Source organism: Passer domesticus, chromosome 7, assembly GCF_036417665.1.
Source record: "Passer domesticus isolate bPasDom1 chromosome 7, bPasDom1.hap1, whole genome shotgun sequence".
Taxonomy (NCBI): Eukaryota; Metazoa; Chordata; class Aves; order Passeriformes; family Passeridae; genus Passer; species Passer domesticus.
Window position 1 is genome coordinate 44,669,459 of NC_087480.1, and position 20,263 is coordinate 44,689,721.

The following is a 20,263-nucleotide window of genomic DNA, read 5'->3' on the forward strand; positions in this document are numbered from 1 at the left end:
ATTGTCTTCTGGTCTTAAAAGGTAACTCTAGATTTAACCCATCTTCATGGACTTGGTGGGACTTTTAAAGGTGGTGGGAAAAGTGGTTAAGTTGAGGAAGTACTACACTCTATTATTACCTACACTTCTATACTGATGACACATAAGAAAATACAGTATGTAAAAAGTTTGCTTTAATTACAATGTGATTTCAATAATGTAGGTGCAGAACTGCCATCAGTAGTTCTATCCCTTTAAATGACACTTCAGGTCACTCCTGGCATTTTCTCTGATTCCTCCTTTTAAGACAATTTATCCAGATGAAAAATCCACCAGAGGTTGTTTTCTCATGGCATCAGACACTGGGAACTTGCTAGAGTCCATTCCTTAGAGTTTTAGAATGGAAAAAATCCTTGCTAGTTCTCATATAGCTGGTGACTGTTCCTTTTCTGAAGTCCACTGAATATTGAGAATCTTTGAAGCTGTGAATTGTAGCTAACATCTTTAATTAGTTCCCTTGTTTATGATTTAAGGAAACATGAGAATAAGTGTTTGCCCTGATTACTATATGTTGAGGGGAAAAAAAGATCAGAAAGAATTCAGTAGTGCGATATCTGCAGGTGGCTACATGGAAAGTCTTCTCATCATGTGTCTGGGAAAATTGGCACTGCTGGTCTGGTGTGAAGGACAGGAATATCCACAGAGAGGGTGTGCACAGATGTGTAAAATAAGATTTTCATTCCTGAGCTGTAAAGATCTGGTAATATAACTGGCATCTTCTGGTCATACCTGTAACAAGGGTTGCAACTCAGCTACTGCCCAATTGACCTAGAAATGGAGAGAATATTTTCAAGAACATAATGCAGCAATTGTAGTTTTTGAAGGTAGATTTGTTAAGCTGCTAAAAATCCTACAACCATTTCAGACTGAAGATGTTTTTAACCATTTTGCAAGCTAAAAAGCAAAAGTTTACCTTTGCATAATCCACAGTTTTTGCTGACTTCCTTCTCAGTGTCTTTGATGGAATTTTGCATACCATCTTAGTACATTTAAATGTTATTTAACATATATGCTTATATATTATTCTACTACAAAATTTTCTCTTGAAGGTTTGAATTTTTGCTTCATTGGTATGTGACTGTCGTATTTATTTCTTCTTCCTTTCTCTTTTCCTTCAGAACTACTATGGAGCTGCCAAAATGATTCTTTCTGACAATCCACTTGGCCTGACGTGCGGAATGGTGTGTCCAACATCAGATCTCTGTGTTGGTGGCTGCAATTTGTATGCCACTGAGGAAGGACCAATTAATATTGGTGGATTGCAGCAGTTTGCTACTGAGGTAGGACTTGCAAAATGTCTTAAATTCTTTGTATGTACTATTAAGTATTGCCTGTGGTTACCTTTGTTAATGATTTTTTTCAAAAAAGTTGATACTAATAAAATTAAAGCATAGCAAGCTTAGAATAATTATCCTTTTTCTTACAGCACACTCAAATGCTTTATAATGCATTACATTATAGGAACATAAGGAACATTATTTGTAAACAAGATGATTCTTTAGACACACTGGTAGTTGAGACAGTTTCTTTTATAATGAAAGATTTATTTCAGGTGAAATTGTGAATGTTGCTCAAGTAGGCTGCATCGGGGAAAAGATCAAGTGCAGCTGTGTCTGTAAGTGCATATTAAGGAGATGTAGAACTGTTCTGGGCATAGGGATTCTATAGCAGAATTAATGTGTGTTTGTGCTGGCTTTGAGACAAAGGATAAACTTCAGGTGACTTTTTCTTTTTATTGTCCTGTTTTTCCAAACCTAAGTAAATACATAGCTTGAGGTTGACCTAAAATACATGTCCATGTGTATCTATTTATATAGGTACAAATTCACAGTGTATATGTGTAAATTCACTAGTTCATAGAAAGAGGCAACTATTCATTTGTTAATTTATTTTGAGGGCATAGAGAATTTTTACCTAACTCAAGGTCTCAAATGATACCTCATCTATCTGAAGTAACATTTTGTAAAAATTATTATTTTGGCCTCTGTAAAAGTGAGGGGGTTATGGCTATAGTAAAACCAGCATATTCATGTGTTAGGATTGTACATTTCTATCCAGTCCTTAACTAATGTGTGTGTCCCTATTCTGTATCATGAGCCATTTGGCTGACCTTATTTACAAACACTATGAAGTTCCGGTCAACTTTGCAAAGCAAGGGAAAAAAAAAACTTTGTAGAACAGACCAAAAGAGAAATGCAAATAAATCTGGAAGTAAGAGATGATATCTATAAGACCAGTATTTTCCTCTAGTGTCAAGCATACACTTCACACACTCTTCTCCGTGGCTGTGGGTGATGATTTGATGAGCATATATTACTACCTGCTGCTGCTGTTCTCCTTTTATCTGTTTGTATCCCTCCTTTCTTCTCTCCAGGAGACTTGTAAATCTTCTGGAGCACTGATAAACTTTTCTGCTAGCTGTTGCTGAATCCTCTCTCCTCTCCTCCCTGTCATTTAAATGGTTATCTGCATCATTTTTCTTGAGATTTGAACACACAAGTGTAAGAATCCAAAGTTCTCATTTACAAGATGAGACTAGAGACACTGAACTGTATTAGTTCTATGTGTATTTTGAATAGTTGGGCTTTATCAGTCAAGAAACACTTTTATTAGCTTCTAGTCGCCTTTATTCTGTATATATAAAAAGTTAGTATTTGTTTCAAAGAAGAAGACTTCTTTCCTTAAACCCACCACAAAACCAAATATAGAAACCCAAAACCAACCAACCAAAAAAGATTAAACAGTTGGCAAGTAGATAATAAATACAATGGTGAAATACTGCTGTTTAGGAACCAAATGCAAGTAATATGTGTTACAATTTGGTTTGTGTCTTCTTTTAGCTTTTATTCTATGATTAATAGAGAGGAATTATGACTTGGTAGATAATGTTAAATATCTGCCATTTTTCTTCAAAAATCTTTAGAAATCTATTAAAAAAGCCCCAGTGCTAGCATAATGATTGATACGAAAACTGCAGAGGATGAATAATTTTCAGTGTTTCAAGTTTGTTTAAAATCATGTTAATTCCAGGAGCTCTAACAGAATAAAATTGTATTATAGCTCTATATGGCAGTCCAACAAAAAGAACATTTAAAAAAAATTTATTATCTTTAGTATTTTCATAGTATCTATGTTCCTATACATCTAGTGTATAAAAAATGTAAAAGAAAAATAAATTTTTAATAACCTTTACTGCTATTTAACATAGAATCTGTATGTATTGTAGCACTCTTAGTAATAATAGGCAGTCACTTTTGCAGTTAGTACTTTTTTACTTTTCAGTTAAATTTTGCTGTGAAAGTAGGTATAGTTGAAAAAATATAATGGTATGAGTGCTTCCAAGTAAAAAAATGATTATAAAAATATCAGTTATAATATTGGAGAAAATTGTAAGGTGCTACCGTTCATACAAGGATTGGCCCAGACAGTGTGTTCACAGCTCTACCTGTACAAGTAACTTTGTAAATTGTGTAATTTAGGCATGCAACATGTGTTAGTCTTAATGAGAGCTGCATGGTGATTCTCATGCATGGTGTAATATTTGTCCCACAGGGGCTTATTTACCGAAAACTCCATTGTGCATGAAGCTAGTTTTAGGCTTTTTTTTCCCTTGGAATTAGTCTGAGGATCATAGACTTGATGCATTATGAGAGTGAGCAATAATAAAAGGGCACAACTGCTAGCTGAGATAATAGATAAAATTGCAGTAAAGCAGGAATGTGGATTTAAAATATGGAAAATATATGGGTATGACGTGTGCCCGTTTGTGCTTCTGAACAATGACTGATCATCTGTTCATACTGCAGATAAAGCTCCCTAATTGTAAAATATTTGTCTTGCATACGGTAGAACAGTAAAAAAAATGGCACCTTATGCTGCCTGCATTTCCCTTCTGCCCTTTCATAGTTTTGTAACTATGTTTGGCTCATTCTCAAAGTGAATTGTAGTCCAGCCTGATAAAATGTGGATTTTGACAATTAAATGTTTAAGTGGAAAAAGGGAAATGTCCGTTTGTATTTGTGATGTAGAATGTGTGTACTGGGATGCAGTTACCATGGTAACTGTTGCATCTAGAGAGTAACATGGAGTAAATCTCACTATTATAAATGACGAGTGTCAAGCTCAGGTTACACCTGCTACTTGCACAGGTCAAAATTATATTAATGCCTTTATCTGTCTCCTTTGCCCAAGTACTTCAGAATCAGGAAACAACCTTTTCTGAACACAAGTCCACTGAAAATACACTGAGATTGAAGTGACAATACATATAAGCATAAGGTATATGGCTGTCAGTCCCAAAATGATCTAAAATCACTGGTTACTCAAGTACTAGTTTGCAAGCTTGTAATAGACCTCACTTCTTTTTCACTACCTTATCTGCTATCATATTAGTAAGAAACCCTCAAATTATTATGTTTTTTGATAGACCTTTATTGAATCTAAAGGTTCTTTTCTGTTTCTGTTTAATCATTCTGAATGGTGCAGCACAAGCCAAATAGAAAATGTATTATTTTAGTCTCTGCATACTAGATATAAACACTAGATCATTTAGTGCTATGGCTCTTGTGCCAGTTACAGTTCTGGTGGTTTGTTCCTCTTTGCAGATACATTCTGACTGTTGCTGCAGCAGAAAGAAATTGGAAAAGAAAATTTGATACATGTTTTTCTGAAAAAGTGGAATTGCATGCATTTACCTGCTGCTCACCTAGGAACAGCTCAGCAGAGTACCTGTGCTGGAAGGAGTGTTCTGGTGAGGGGCCTGAGTGCTGAACCTCCCTTCTCCCCCAGCCCACCACAGTCAAGGAAGAAATGTCTTACCTGAGAGATTGCCGTGGAGTGGCATACTGTGCCCATGGGCTTAGGTTCCTCTTTGGGTTTTAAATTGACAGCTCTGATCAGTCTGTAGTGCAGCTGTGCTTCTCATGGGGCTGCCTCTCTTGCAGTAGGATGGCCTTGGGATGCCAGGCTGGGCATCATCATGGATACACGAGCTGTATCTGCCAGAGGAGGGTTGTTCTGGGGAGCTAAGACAGCAGGACAAATAGAAAAAGCCTTTTATTTGTCAGTATTAACTTTAATACATCTTTAGGTAATTATATCTTTTAAGTCATGTTGAAATCCGTGGTAATAATAAATAAATTTTCAGGTTGTCTGAAGGGAATGGTGTAGCTTTCTACAATAGTTCAAGGGATGAATCTGAGGACTTTTGATTTCTCTGGCCAATGCTGGAAGATTTCCTGATATTTTGGCAAGTTATATAAATTTACTTATTGTTAATATCTGTTTTACAGATATTAAGTATATTTTTTGGGGTTTTAAGACATTTGCATGAATGTTGCTAAGTCCATTTAGTGGTGGAATTCATGAAATGTTGAGATTTGGACTCTGCAATGTCCTAGATCCATGGGATATCTTAGGAGTAGAATAATGGAGGTTTAAAAAGTCTTCAATAAGATGTGTTGGGGTCTAGTTTTGTAAGCACTCACATATTTCCATAAAAATTTGAAATATTGCAACTTTAGCTCTTAAATTGTGGAGGGAAGATCACGAACGTTTCATAACTACCACATGTCTATGGAAAAAAACACTTCATGTAATATCCTATGCTATCCAGTGCAATTAAATGGAATTAATTGGGTGATTATGTAATTTGACAACTTCAAGAAGCTTACTGTGCATGCAATTTGCTTTATTTTGCATTAAAATATATGTAGAATATGATTTTTTTCTTTAAATATTCAACTGCCCCATATTAATGTAAACCAGCCTACAGATAAATATCCATGGAAACCAGTAGGAAAGTGTGAAGCTAGTAAAACCAGTTCCTTAATGTTCCTGATTTCATTGCCTGTGTTCTACTGTCTGTGCACTAGTAAAATGTGGCAGCAATTCAGTGTATACTGATACGTTTCACACTAAAATTAATTCCAGCTAGATGCTAATGTCTATGTCAGTAACTGGTATCTCACTGCCTTGGTGAAGGATGTTTAACTGTAAATCTTACTGATAAACTTATTTCTAGAGCCTTTTAAGCATGGACCCAAGAATTATATCTGAACAATATAAAAAAATTTAGTTATCAAGTCAAAACTTGTATTACTAAAAGATTAAATTGTCCTGTTTGTCCTTCTGAAATTTGTCCTTCTCCATATATCTTGGATATACAGAGTGTCTCATTTTGTAGGATTAGACAAAGGTCTTTCACCTTTTAACAATGAGATTGATCTTGCAATCTATTTACTGTATTGTTTAATACATTGTCATAGTCCAAAAATAGTTTTAAGCAATCATGGAATAGAAGAATGGGTTGTGTTGGAAGGGAGCTTAAAGATTATCTAGTTCCACCTCCCCTGCCTTGGGAAAGGACACCTTCCACTAGACCAGGTTGCTCAAAGATCCCTCCAGCCTGGCCTTCAACACTGCCAGGGATCATGGAATCATTAAGGTTGGAAGAGATCTCCAAGATCATCAAGTCAGCCTTTGACCAAACAACACCTTGTCAACTAAACCGTGCCACACTGATGGAAATGAGGTATTTTATTTACTTTAAATTGTATAAAATTTGAGGTAAAAATTCTGAATATCAGTTCTAGCCTGTTTTAATGGTTTAAAATGTTGTGGACTCATTTAAGTCATGCTTGCTTTGCCTTAAAATTATTTTCATCTGATTAGCAAAATACATTTCTCTGAGTCACCTGCTATTCTTTGTCAAATGTCACATCTTTTCATCAAAACATTCTAATACAAGAATGGCGCAGTGAAGAAAAGAACCAGAATTTTATTTCATGACCTAACGATACGCTTTTCCCTATCTGCATTCTCAAAAACAGCTAAAATGATTTGGCTAAGACTTTCCAGGAAATTTAAACTGGAATCAGTTGCTCAACAATTGAAACCACTGTAGTTGGCTCAAATGGGACCTGTTGTGGAACCTGAATACAAACTCATGTTATGCATTATTTTTATATATTTTGGAATTATGCTGTTTGTTGAATGTTCTGGAACATGACCCTTTTGCAGTGAAAGGGTGCTTTATTTACAATAGAGAATACGACAAACTGTTGGATTTCATACTACAGAGAACCGTGCTGTAGAGAGCATTGTGCAAGTGCACTCACACCTTTACACAATGAAGTGATGCAAATAGGAGAACTATATGTTACAAATATGTGAATCAAGAGAGAATTTTTTTCAGTTGTTGGAATTTAGCAGAATAGATTGACTGTTTTGGTTTGGTCAAGTTGGATCTCACTTGTGGACTAAGTCTCCATGTTTTATAAGCTCGGATATCCTCTTGGAGGACTCTAATGGACATGAGGCATAAGAAGTAGACAGAATCAATGTGGGTTTAATTTGAATAGGCCCTAGACAGTGAAATTATGATAATTATGTCGTATTTCATAAAAAGTTTAAGAATAAATGCCTAATGTTATTAATGTCTGTTATTAATCTGTGTATGAGAGAGAGCCAGAAGAAAAGGCAGACATGAGGATGATGACTGAGGCTTTTCACTGAGAGACTCTGTTCAAAATTCATCATTTGGTCTCATTTTCCTGTATGGGTCTCGGTTAAAAAGTGCTGCAAAACAAAGGAAAAACGCCATTCAAACACCAAGCAAGAAAGAAACCATGTTTTTGAAGGAAAAGTGGAAAGAAGAGTAATAGTATTAAATTTTAGCTGCATCATGAACATAGTCTGAGAAGATTAGAAGCAGAAGGGACAGTTGAATGTAATGTGCTGCTGAACACTTGCTTGCCAGTTACTTATCTCTGGCCACCAAAGGATTTATACAGAGTAATTCAGTGATATTTAATTAAGTGACTTACAGTATAGGGAAACTTCACCATGAGGTGAGTAAAAATCCTTTGAAATGTATTAAAGCAGTTTGCTATTTTCACACAGTTACCCTGCCAGCCTTAATATGCAAAACTGCCACTGAATTCCAGATGGCAAGATAGTGCCACACAAGCTGGCTGTGCTGCATAAAGACAGTTTTACCCTGTTTGCAAATAGGCAGAATTAAAGTTGACCATTCAGCCTGAACTCCTAGGATTTTCTGCATGAGTGCTTGGTTTCTGAAGCTTAACACTGCACTACAGTAGTGTGGAACTTCAGTGTAACATTTATTAGATAGGTATGACTATTCAATAATACATATAAAAATAGTTATGTTAACAATGAAGTAAATTTAGTAGTAAATTTGTTAGGCATATGCATATTCAGAGTGTTCAATATGCACATAAATATGCAAGCTATATAATTTTTTTACTCTATAGCCTTCTTAAACAACTATATGAGACTAATGAAAATTTGCTATAATTCAAGCAATTTCTTATGAATATAACAAAGCAGACATTTTAGAAATATCATTGCATTCAGGTTATCATAATCTAGTTTCACAGTACAATATGAGCTTTTCAGCCTGTGAAATCCATTAATAACCACATTAAACTTTCCCATATTGTATGAATTGTCAGGTTTAAATGATTCTTTCTTTAAAACAATTATCTGTCTCTTGCTTCATGCAGTTTGTTAAACCGCTGTGTCAATTTACAAAGACTGGGGGAGTTTGACACAGAAATTTTAGAGAGGGAAGGAACTAATCATTGGTTTACCTAGCATGAGTGCTCAAGTGCATATGAAGAAAATGAACATTGATTCAAAACATAAATGAAAAATTCTAATCATGAGTGGAATTGCCAAAGTTTAACTTGAAAACTGTTTGCTTCTTGAGTTCTAAGGAAAGTAAAATCTGTTGGTAAGCTTCTAGATAGTGTAAATATGATATTTATTAAGACAAATATCAGCGTATGTATTTTAGAGGACTAGTTATTACTTAGGGAATACAGCTCTGCATTGAAATAGGTGGGGAGCAGTGTGGTCTCCTGGTACTTTTTGAGATGCTACAGTGATGGTGTTTGTGATATGACTGAGAATTCCCATGCAATGCACTCTTGAATTATTTTGTCTGCTCCAATATATACTGCTTGGGTTAAACATTTTTCCCCCTAATGCCTAAAGTAAAAAGATGTACCTGTGCTCTTCCATGCATCTAATGTTTAGTAGCCTCTAAGGCTGTATGTCGATTCCTTTTCCTTTTGTAGATCATACAAAGTAGAGACTCAGTTCCTTTCCCTACAATTTCTATATACATGCAGAGGGGAGTGAAATCTTGCTTGGGCAATACAGAATATTTCTGCCTTCTCCTCTTACCTGTATATCTGAGTATAGAACTGATTTAATGCAAATCTGAAAAATTGTGTAACATTATAACCAGGTTAGCAGCCCATTGCATTGGCTTCTATAGAAATACAGAACAGTGGGCAGAGATTGTTTCTAAGTGCTTTTAATAGTCAGGAGAGATTGGAGCAGATCATTACCATTATGCAGGTGAGTGAATAATTGGGGCATAGGGAGAAGAGTGTAACTTTCAGGCGTGTCTACAGCTTTTGGAAACCAAATTAAAAAGCGGACAACAAATTAAATAAGATAGGTAAGAAACTGAAATAAAGTCCTATAAAATTGTCTAAAAGGAGGCATCTAAAGCATGGGTTACCAATGAAAATATAGCACTGAAGACTACGTGTGGTTCCTAAAAAACATTTCAAACCCACCTAAGTTTGTCACCTATCACATCTAAAGTTCAAGCTGTAAGTGATTTTTTCCATAATTATGCAGGTTGTCTCATGAAGAAGCAAAGCCTCTTTACTGGCACTATAATCCTTTGCATTACTTGCAGAAGTATTTTTCTACTAGTAAGAATAATTTGTTTGCAGGGAAATTTTTTGGCATTGCAGAGATTCTCTGCCATCTGGCTGACTTTGCATTCCTGTTCTGTTACTGCTAGTCTGGATCCATCTTATCCATCTTACCGTAAAATTTACGTTAGTGAAAAATCTGACTTCAGAGATTTTTAAAACAAAAAGACCATAGAAGGACTAAACCCTGCTAACAGAACATCCCTCACAAATGCAGAGATCATGTCATTTGGAAACCTCTGTAATGTTGTGGGTTTGCTATAATATGTCACCTGTGTGGCAGCGCTAGCAGAAGTTTCCATTGTGTCAGTCATAATAAAATTTAAGGAGGGAATGTAAAGCATTTAACCTGTTGATTGTGTTGCTTTCCAGGTTTTCAAAGCCATGAATATTCCTCAGATCAGAAACCCTTCCTTACCTCCTCTAGAAGATATGCCTGAAGCATATCAGGTGAAGATAGCTCTTCTTGGTGCAGGACCTGCAAGTTTAAGTTGTGCTTCCTTTTTGGCTCGACTGGGCTATTCAAACATCACCATATTTGAAAAGCAGGAGTATCTCGGGGGCTTAAGGTAATAAAACAATGACACCAAAGCACTGCATCCAATGAGTGTAGAAAGCATTATGAAAACTGTTGTACATACATACTTTATATATGATCGCTTGACTTTTAGCAAAGGAAGAGAACTATTTCAGATCTGTAAAAGTCACTTTTTATTTAAATAATTGATCATTCATGTTAAAAGAGGTACAGTTACAGGCAAGCTTTAACTGAAAATATGGTGGCTATCTCCTATATTCTCTTCATATGACCTGTTAAATTCCAGAGTGCAGTTGTTATTATCCAATGAACATAATAGAAAATTGTGTCAGGAACCATTTTCCCTTATCCAGAGCTTCAAAACAAGGTTAAGTACTGGTAGCCCTAGTGAAAGAATGTTTAAAATGCTTTAGACAGGTAGTAATTTCATGGAGAGTTTTAGGTTTAGCAGGCTTTCCTGGACTGCCTTGTGCAAATAAAGGTGACAGTGGCAATCAGCCATCAGTGGATGCAGCTTTAGCAGCTCATACCATATGGGTGAAATTAGCCCCCTGCAATTCAACCTTCAAAAAGTTACAAATAGATAAACAAAGGTGCATTTGCAGTTTTTCTGTATGGTAAACCCTTGGCTAGTATTTGCATGTTGTCAGTCTCTACACTAGAGAATTAATTTTTGCCACTGCAGTAATGGCTGTGATCAAATCTAGTAGGTTTGTTGGAATCCCTGTGCATGAGATAATTCAGACACTGACTAGTGGATACCAAGCCATTCAAAAATGAAAATTAAATTGTAAATGTAAAATTAAAATGTAAGGTGTGCAAGAGTACAAAATGCACTCACACAATGTATTTAAAAAATTAAGAATATAATGAAAGAGAGAGAAAGAAGGGTGATGCACTTACTTTTTTTTAATGCAGCATCACTGAGATCAATAGAGTTGACATGGTTAATGAAATTGATCCATAATGTCATAATGTCAAATACTTATTCAGTGCTCTGCAAGAAAGAGAATCAGTTCTGGAGAAGTTGAACTGATTGCCTGCATTTTTCCCTGTGAGGTTCAGAATTATTCTACCTAATTACCAAGGTGTTAATCCATAGGCATTTAACTGTGAAGCTGTTTTACTTGAACTAGTTACCATAGAGGATTGCAAATTTAGTAGGTGAAATACCTATTTACCTGTACGGTAGCACATGTTATCATGTTAGCACATGTTGTGTTACAAATACCAGATTAAAATCAGTTTTGTTACTGTAAAGCAGTCAGAATTAATAAGAGGTTTATAAGAAAAAGGCTCTTTTTGGTGACAGGTTGGACTCAGGCTGCACTTGGCAATACAATGTAGGACTTCCTGCAGCTGTTTCAGTGCTGTAGTACAGTGCTACAGTTGTTTGGTACATGCTTGTGGATTTGAAGCTGTCTGATCTTAAGTTCTTCATTGTTTAACTTGAGTTTAAAATAATGTTTTGCCTGTTGTTTTTCCTAATACAAGAAGCCTTACACAGAGTTTTGCCTGTTCAGTTAGTATCCTTAATGGTCGAGGAGTGTATTTTAAAATGTATTTCGTTTTTTTGAGTCTTAACATGTATCAGTCAAGGTCAAATTTTACTTCCATTCACGGTAGAAATGCTCATGTGTGGTTTAAGGGCATCAGTTCCTATTGTCTTTATTTTAATCTTGAAACAGAAGGGGGGCTGGCCTGTGGCAACAGTCATCCATTATTGCATTTCTAAGTCTTTGCAGCACATATTTTAACAAATTTAGGTTATTGATGGGTGTGTTTTCAAGGCTTCATAAACTATTGCAAATTTCTAAGAAAACCAAATCAATTTTGTATTTGGAATCAGCTGTTTATAATGGCAGTGTTTTTGCCTTCTTAAAATTTTTTCCAATTGTTTTTAATTAGGATCTTTCTTGCATCACAGCTAATTTTCATAATATTGTGACACTAAAAATGTGTCCAGTGATTGCAGTTTCTGTGGTGGGATATTTAAATATAACATAAATCCACCCTTCTCTGAACATGTCTGGATTTTTCATATTTATGGGCAGGTTTTCCTACATTTCACCAGTTGTGTAAAATTTATGCTTTGTAGTAGAGTAGGCCTGAGCACACCATGTCCTGCTTAGAGACTATGAACAAGCTTTACTACTTTTGCTCCTATCTGTGCCACTGCTTTACAATGTACCACAATATTTCTCTCACTAGGCCAAAGAATTGTACCTTGAGCAGCAGTAATTAGAGGTTGCTGAGAACCTCCAAGCACCTCTGACTTGGGTCACATTTGAGGTTGAGGTGAATTTATGGGAGACTTTGCATCCACTGCATTCCTCCTCCATTTCTGACCCATTTCCTTTCCATTGCAGAGTCAGAGACCATCTGCTGCTGCTGCGAGAAATTGCCTCAAAATGACTGATGTATAGCTGACTTTCATAAAAAGCCTATTTTCATTGTTAATGTGCATGCATGTGGGTACACCTCACAGCAGAAAACCAAGTGTTTAATAAGCAAAAAAAAGTGTTTACAAATTCTGACAGTGATGCAACACAACCAGTGGTGTTCTGGGAGCACATTGTGGAGATGTCAGACCTCCCACCAATTCATAGGTGGCCTGGAAAATAGAACTTTCCTCTTTTTTGATTAGATTTCTTTATTGAATCTCTGTTGCAGAATCATATTGATACATTAGTTTCTGCCTCAGACACCTTTATTTAGCATGACCTCTGAAAGTTGTATTGACACATTCATTATATCTGATATTTACAGCACTTCTTATTGCACACTGGTCAAGAAAGGTGTAAAAATGGCAGTATTAGAAATGAGAAAGAACACCAGTTTCTTATCAATATAATTAAAGTTGATGCAACTTAAAAGGAATAAAACTCTTCTCGCCTGTCAAAGTTGGATGCTAAAGATGGTGTGGTCAATATCAATATGTAAAATAAGCTGCAGCGAATCTCTTGTGCCTCTGCTTTGTTATGGATATTACAGATTCATTAATTTGAAAACAGATTAGACCGTTTGAAGCTTAGAAGTATCTAGGGAGAAGCCTCTATTTTTCTGCATATTTAGGTTTTTATCTTCATTGAACAAAAGTATCTAAAATATAACTTCATTGTGTTTATCTGCAACATGTTTTACAGTAGGAATTTGGAACTGGCATATATAGATGTCATTTCACTGGAGATAAATATATATATATATATATATATATATTAGATCTGTATCAGTAGATATAAACTGAGATTCTATACTGGCACTGCAGTTTTCACCTTCTGTGATTCTGGGAACTTGAAGATGTCATTCCTGATCTTCCCCAGGAGGAAAAAATGCCAGTTAATAAACATTAAGTCAAGAAACAGACATGAAATCAACAGCTGATAAAGTGTTTGTCCATCCTGAAAAATAATTCAAAATTTATGAAGTAGAAATGGAGGTACAGTTTTAAATACCCTAGCTCAAAATAGCATATGTTCTACTTTAAAAAAAATGTATGGGAAATTTGATACTCTTTTATTGGGTAGCTTAATGAAAGATTGCTATGTCACTTTGCTTTCAGTAGCCACGAGGTCTTTTTCTAAATGGGTATCCTCAGCTTGGTCTTATGTATTCTGGTGAACAAAAGAAATGGAGCTGAAGTCCTTTAGAATTCAAACATAACCTATGTTAATTAGTCACCTACAAGAGTGGGCAGTGTTGGCCTCAAGGTACTGCCTTTCTTGCCTATATTTTTAGCATTGGATGAATAATGCTTTTTTGTCACTCTAATGATTAAAAAAAGTAGAGTCACATTTCAGCACATTTCCATTCACATATGTCCAAATTAACTAAGGTATGTTACAAGTTTTTTCGCAAATAATAATACATTTTAAAATAATGTTTTCCTAATAGTTACAAACAATTTTTTATTTATTTTAGTATGTCTGAAATCCCCCAGTTCCGTTTGCCATATGACGTTGTGAATTTTGAAGCTGAGCTTATGAAGGATCTTGGAGTGAAGGTAATGAAAAATATATCCTGCCTATGTATAGCTCAAAGAAAAAAAAAAAAAAGAACAAGAACTCTGCCAAAGATTAACAGCAAAATGTCATGCACATTAGTAAAGAACGATTAAAAGCTATGCTAGACAGAGGCAGGAAGATGCTTCCTCTTGCTCAGGGCATTTGTCTGTCTCCTGTCTGAATGCCACTAGTTTGGAAAAGGGCAATCAATAGTTCTCATCTGGAATGCCTGCATGTGATTAATTGTCTGTAAGAAACAAATTCCTAAATTGCTTTAGGGGTTCAATGTAGCTATTGGAATGATTTGATTTTTTTTTAATCGAGTTGTTTTTCATGCAAGTTTGGCACTACTTAAACCATTCATATTTGATTCTTCTTTTGTTCTTTCTCCCCAATTTTTTTTCTTAATGGTTTATCATACAGTCTTGCATCCAAGTTAATTTTATAATAAAATGCATCAAATTAAAGTGTTAACATGATCATCTGTTATAAACAATATCAGTCTATTCAACTTCTTGGAAAGCAATAGTTATGCATTATTCTGTTAAATAAATGTGTGTTGTTTATAGATAATGGGAACAGCGATTTATTGTAATTTAGGACTTGAGCTGAAGATTTAGATAGTATTTAAAATTGTTTCACATTTTAATAGTAGTTACAAACTTAGAATGTACCACTGGATCAAATTTTTGAGTACCAGGAGGATACTTCATGTTTAGCACATTACTAAAGCCTTCCATGAAGCAAGAAATCCTTGGATTGAATTCTTTCATGTTGATTCTTTTTGTAAAAGCAGTAGACTGTTGTCACAAGACCTGAGTGAGAACATTATCCTGCCTGGGTTTTATAAAAATGCTAGTAAGATGCAAGATAAGGTTTAAAGTGCTACACGTTTGTTTTTCTGCTTTAAAGTTCCCTTTGCAAGCCTTGAAAAGACTGACAGAATGGAGGTTTAGTTTAGGGATGGTGTTAAACAGAGCACTGAGACATCTTCAGGCAAAATTTCTGGGCACAGACTCCTGGGGGTCCTCTGCCAGCCTCAGTTGTCAGGGCTCTGTGTTATGACAAGGTCTCCAGAGTGGACTGGTAGAGCCACCATGTCCTCCTGACCTGCAAGTCCACTGTGGTTCTGGAGTGCAGCAGAGAATCTCAATGTAAATTTGCTTCAAAGCTCTGCCATTGGTTTACAATTGACCCTTTGGCGAGCTGGTTAAATAACTACCTTAGCTTTGTACCTCTATAAGCTGGAAATGTTTTCTGGTGTTTACTTAAAGCATTTCAAATCTGTGGTGGAAGGTGCCGTGTTGTGTAAATGCTCAGTAGTGCTGTTTATTCAAGTAATTCCACTGAAATTAGTAAGAATTAGTCAGCTGGATAAGGATTACAGAGCTGGGCCCTAGAAGTATTATGAATCCTCACATAAAATAGTATTGCTATTTAAAGTCCTTCATTAGGTTTTCATAACATATGTACACAACAGGATAAAAAAAATGTAATGACAGTTTATATAATGTCTTTTGTTGCAAGTGAGATGGAGTCTGTATTGTTTAAAGGATTGCAATAGTACATGACTTTTCACCTCTGATAAAATTTATGCTAACAAAGACAAAGAAAGTCAGTGTTTTAAGTAGTGTAAATTGTATTTTACCTCTGCCTTTTTTCCCCACCAACCTGAAAAGTATACTAAATGAAATAAAGGCAGATTGAATAACAAACAAGACACAGTGACTTGAAGGCTAAACTGTTAAGATCACAAAGTAGAGAGCTTACACAACAGCACTGCATTTGTGAAAGGAAAATCGCATGTGATATAAAAAACCTGAGGGAAAACATTCAGGTTCAGAGAGTCTAAGATGTGGAGATAAAAACACACATACCTATGTCAAGAAGTATGAAATATCAGAAGAGGAATCATACACACTTTTTGTGCTCAAAGGCCTTGGGGTTAGGAGTGATGTACAAAAGGTGTGTGTATCTCCAGTTGCATGACCTCTGCACAGGACAGCTGTCGTTGGTTTCCTGAGCACGCAGAGAGCACCATTCCCTGTCTCTCACACTTACAACTCCTCTAGGTGCTCAGCCTGGGCAGTGGCTGCTCAGAGCAGGATTGGTGCTGGAGAATGGCTGCAGAAAAAAAAAATTGCAGCTTTTGCTTCTGGAAGCAAAAAGCAATTGATCAGAAACATTGATTATAGGTATATTTTGATTGCTGTGAGTTATTTCTTTCAATAAATGAACACCAATTACTGCATTGTGGACACTGTTTCTTGTCTATATTAGAATTAACAATTGCAAGTCTAAATCAAAACTTATGTCATTCATAATTTTGAAAGGTTTTGTTAATTACCATGCAGAATTTGCTGCTTCATTATAATTGCATTTTTTACCAAGCAATTTTTAATTCTTTCAGATAATTTTTAAGAAAGGCCTTGCAGTGGATGGAATGACACTCCGTACCCTGAAAGAAGATGGCTATAAGGCAGTCTTTATTGGAATAGGTAAGAGCTCATGGTCCCATGTTTTGTCATACTGAAATTGAAGGACTGCCTAGGAATAAACTGGAATTTGTATCTTTGTTAATAATGTGATGGGAGAAAGCTTTAATTTGGTGAATTATGGAAGTATAGAATATAAGAAAAAAAATCAGGAAGCTGAAATTTTGGCCTTAAGAGGATTAGTAAAATTTTCAGATTTATATTACAGATCTTTAAGTAATATGTGAATGTAGCTGAACAGGTTGATTTATTGTTTATTTTGATAGTTAAAAATGGATGAACTAAAAATTTGCTTGTAATTAATCGCCATATTGGCCTAGAGCGATACACAAGTTTAGTTTTCAATTTTTGTGAACAGCTTACTACACCCACACAATTACCGAGTCTATATGTAAGCCAGTGATATCATGCTTGGTTGCTTTTTTTCTTTCATCCATATAAAATGTGTAACATGCTTCAGATAGGCTGGAGTGAAATGTTCTTATGGAGTGGGTTAACAAAATAAGCTGATTTTGACTTGTACAAAACTGGCATCATAGGTCTGTCTTCTCTAATAGTAGAGAAGTCCTGCACCTCTCTGCTGTTCAAATCATTGCTTCTTTTTAATGTTAGATTAGAATTATTATCCATTTACAATTATTTTGAAGTACAGCTGGACCCATTGCTGCCATATGATAGGCATGTTGAGCAGGCATTGTCTACAGTTGGTATGAGGCTTAATGCTCTTTATTGATCTAGACGTTGCCTAAGTGAACATAATAGGAAACAAGTTGTCCAACTGTTCCTCCTTCCTATTATTGATTACAGAGATGTAATTCTTAGTGCAACGACAACTGTTGTTTACCATCTGGTTATGCAGTATAATAAGCTTTGCAGGTCTATTCTGTCGTGTAATGATAGCAAAGTGTTGTGATTTATGTAATCCTAAATCCTCACATTGTTAGAGAACTTCCATGTATAGGAATTCTGGTGTATCATATTTTGATGTAATTGTATACGAGGCAAATGGTGCGACTTATATTTTTTATTGTTTTCATCTGTGTCGTTCAAACCACATTGTGAAATCTCACCAGTGAGGGATTAATTCATAAACATTTGTTTTATGTGAGTCTAGCACTTAGGAAAAAATTCTCAGTCATTTTTTTTTTAACATCAGTGTCGTTCCTCTGCATTTCTGACTCAGAAGCTTGGAATCACAGTTCAGTTTAGTGTCAGCAAAAATGACCACTGAGCACTTCACATAGAATTGGAGTGTTCAGTTTATTTTCTGATCTTTATAAAGCTATGCTAATATAAAATATTTTTTGTTAGAAATATATTTATATATATACCTACAGACAACATTTAGCCATACAGACACTAGGTAAAGGCACACAGCCAGAATTTTAATAAACAGGAGAAGGTATGTGAAGCATAATTCTCCTGTAATGCATGTGTTCATTGATTGTACTAGAAAACAGAGGGGATAAATGCTAATGAAGGATTATGTGTACCTACAAAGTTTTGTTATTGGACACTACCTTGCATTTATGATGCCCTTTCCGTACCCCTTTCTGTCTGCCTGTCATCTCACTTTTTCAGTACTGTGTAAGCCACTGGACAGTAAAGTGCATACTGGTGGTGAGGGGGAGGACATGCATATTTGTGAAGTGAACGATATTAAAGCAATAGAGCATTTAAAAGCTCTCAGCAACAACCATTTCTCCATAATGAGTTTGAACTGCATTTCTTTTTGTGTTCATTGCCCACTGAACAAACATATTCAATGAAATACCACATTTGAACATTACTCTGAATCATAGGGGTAAAATATGGAATACTTACATAAAATGGAAGATTTATTTTTTGTTGTAATTTGCTTCAGAATGAATTTGTACCTTGATGGAAAAGAAATATGGTAGTTTTACATTTTCCCTGTTAGTGGAAAAAATAAGTGAATGAGTGTGTAAAAGAAAATGAACTCCCTGATAGGATGAGAGTACAGTGTGAGAGGATGTTTTTGCAGCAATATGATTTTTGAAGAGCACACCTTTAGTCTTGCAAATGAGATGGAATTCAAGATTTGCTTAGTTGGGGTTGTACAAAAGTCCATGTGTGATTCAGAAAACAGAAGATGACTTGTAAATAACCAGCTACCTGAGGGCAGGTGGAGTTGCAAAGAGAGATTTGAAAACTCTTTTTCACACAGTTGTACATCAGGGAAAATCTGTTGCCTGTGGGAATATTGTGCGTGGTAGGGAAAGTGCCCTCCACTGCAGGTTCTGTCGATGGTAAAACATAGTGTCTGAGGTTTGATATTCTAGCAAGTGACCATATTGAAGAAAAATGAACAGCACAGGCTTTTGGTGAGAGCTGTTTGGACAGGTGTTAAAAGTGTGCTCTAATCAGCTGTTTGCTGTGTTTCTGATGTTAGAGGTAAAGTATTCCTACATTCACAAAAGTAGGATTACAGGTTAACAGACTTATTTGAAATGAATAATAACAAAAGAGTGTGCTTTGCTTCAATTCTTTGCTTACTGAAGCATTGAGGCTATGATGGTTCATGTTAAGAGGAAAGATGCTCTCCAGCCAGTAGGTCTGTTATATTTAGTTACTGGCTCAAAGTTGAGAAAATACCTTGCACCAGACTTGAAAACAAGCAGGTGGCCAGTGTGTGTCACCAGCATTTGACAACCTCTTGCGTTCCAGTGTGAGTCACACCTTACCTCCATCTTACCTTTCCCAATTAGGCTGTGAAGACTGATGTGAAATCTGAGGTTATGAACACTTATGTTGAACCAGAAAAGACTAAATCCTAGGAAAAGCTTTCATAGTTATCTAGCTAAGCAGTTAGGATCCAGCTGGGCAATGGCAATGTAAGAGATACAACATGCTTCTGGTTCTCTCCAGCAGTCACAATTTCAGTTTGCAGCTAACATAAGTATTAGGGGATAGTCCATGAATCTCAGTTTCTAACATCAAAATTAATACTAGACAATGGCATGTGTGATAATTTTTAAAGGAACAAAAGGCAGCAGCTAAACAATGGGAGGAACAATATTCTTGGAGTCTCTACTGTATTTTTTTAGGGTATTTTCATTGTCATATAGGTAGGTACAATTTCTAAACTTAGTCTTATTTCATTGGGTAATTAAAATGCTAATTAAGAATTAGAGATGAAGAATTAGGCCTTAAAGTTTTCATCTTAGAATTTCAATTCTCTTCCAGTTACAAAACTTTTGGCTTTACTTTGTTACTCACAAACATTAATTAATAGGAATTAAATCTCCCAATTAAACTGTCAAAGTTTTAAAACCAACCTCTAAAAGTAAGCATAGAAAAAAAAAATCCTATCCTGTTCTGATCTGAAAGATTACTCAATGTACTCTGCCTTGAATCAGCTCTGAGTTTTGATAAGAAGGGTTTGTGAAGGATTTTTGACTGAACTGA

The 20,263-nt window shown here is 35.6% G+C and overlaps 1 protein-coding gene across 5 annotated transcripts in view; it reads left to right on the top strand.

The window, feature by feature from the left end:
* DPYD (dihydropyrimidine dehydrogenase) overlaps nt 1-20,263 on the top strand; it is a 344,443-nt gene that overhangs the window by 111,675 nt on the left and 212,505 nt on the right. For 4 of the 5 annotated variants that reach the window (XM_064428159.1, XM_064428158.1, XM_064428160.1 and 1 more), the window contains 4 exons: nt 1,158-1,319; nt 10,170-10,366; nt 14,257-14,338; nt 16,750-16,837. In XM_064428159.1, the coding sequence (XP_064284229.1) occupies nt 1,158-1,319; nt 10,170-10,366; nt 14,257-14,338; nt 16,750-16,837 (529 nt within the window). Of the gene's footprint in view, nt 1-1,157; nt 1,320-4,643; nt 6,561-10,169; nt 10,367-14,256; nt 14,339-16,749; nt 16,838-20,263 lie in introns of those variants that run through there. The other variant, XM_064428161.1, reaches the window with a different exon arrangement.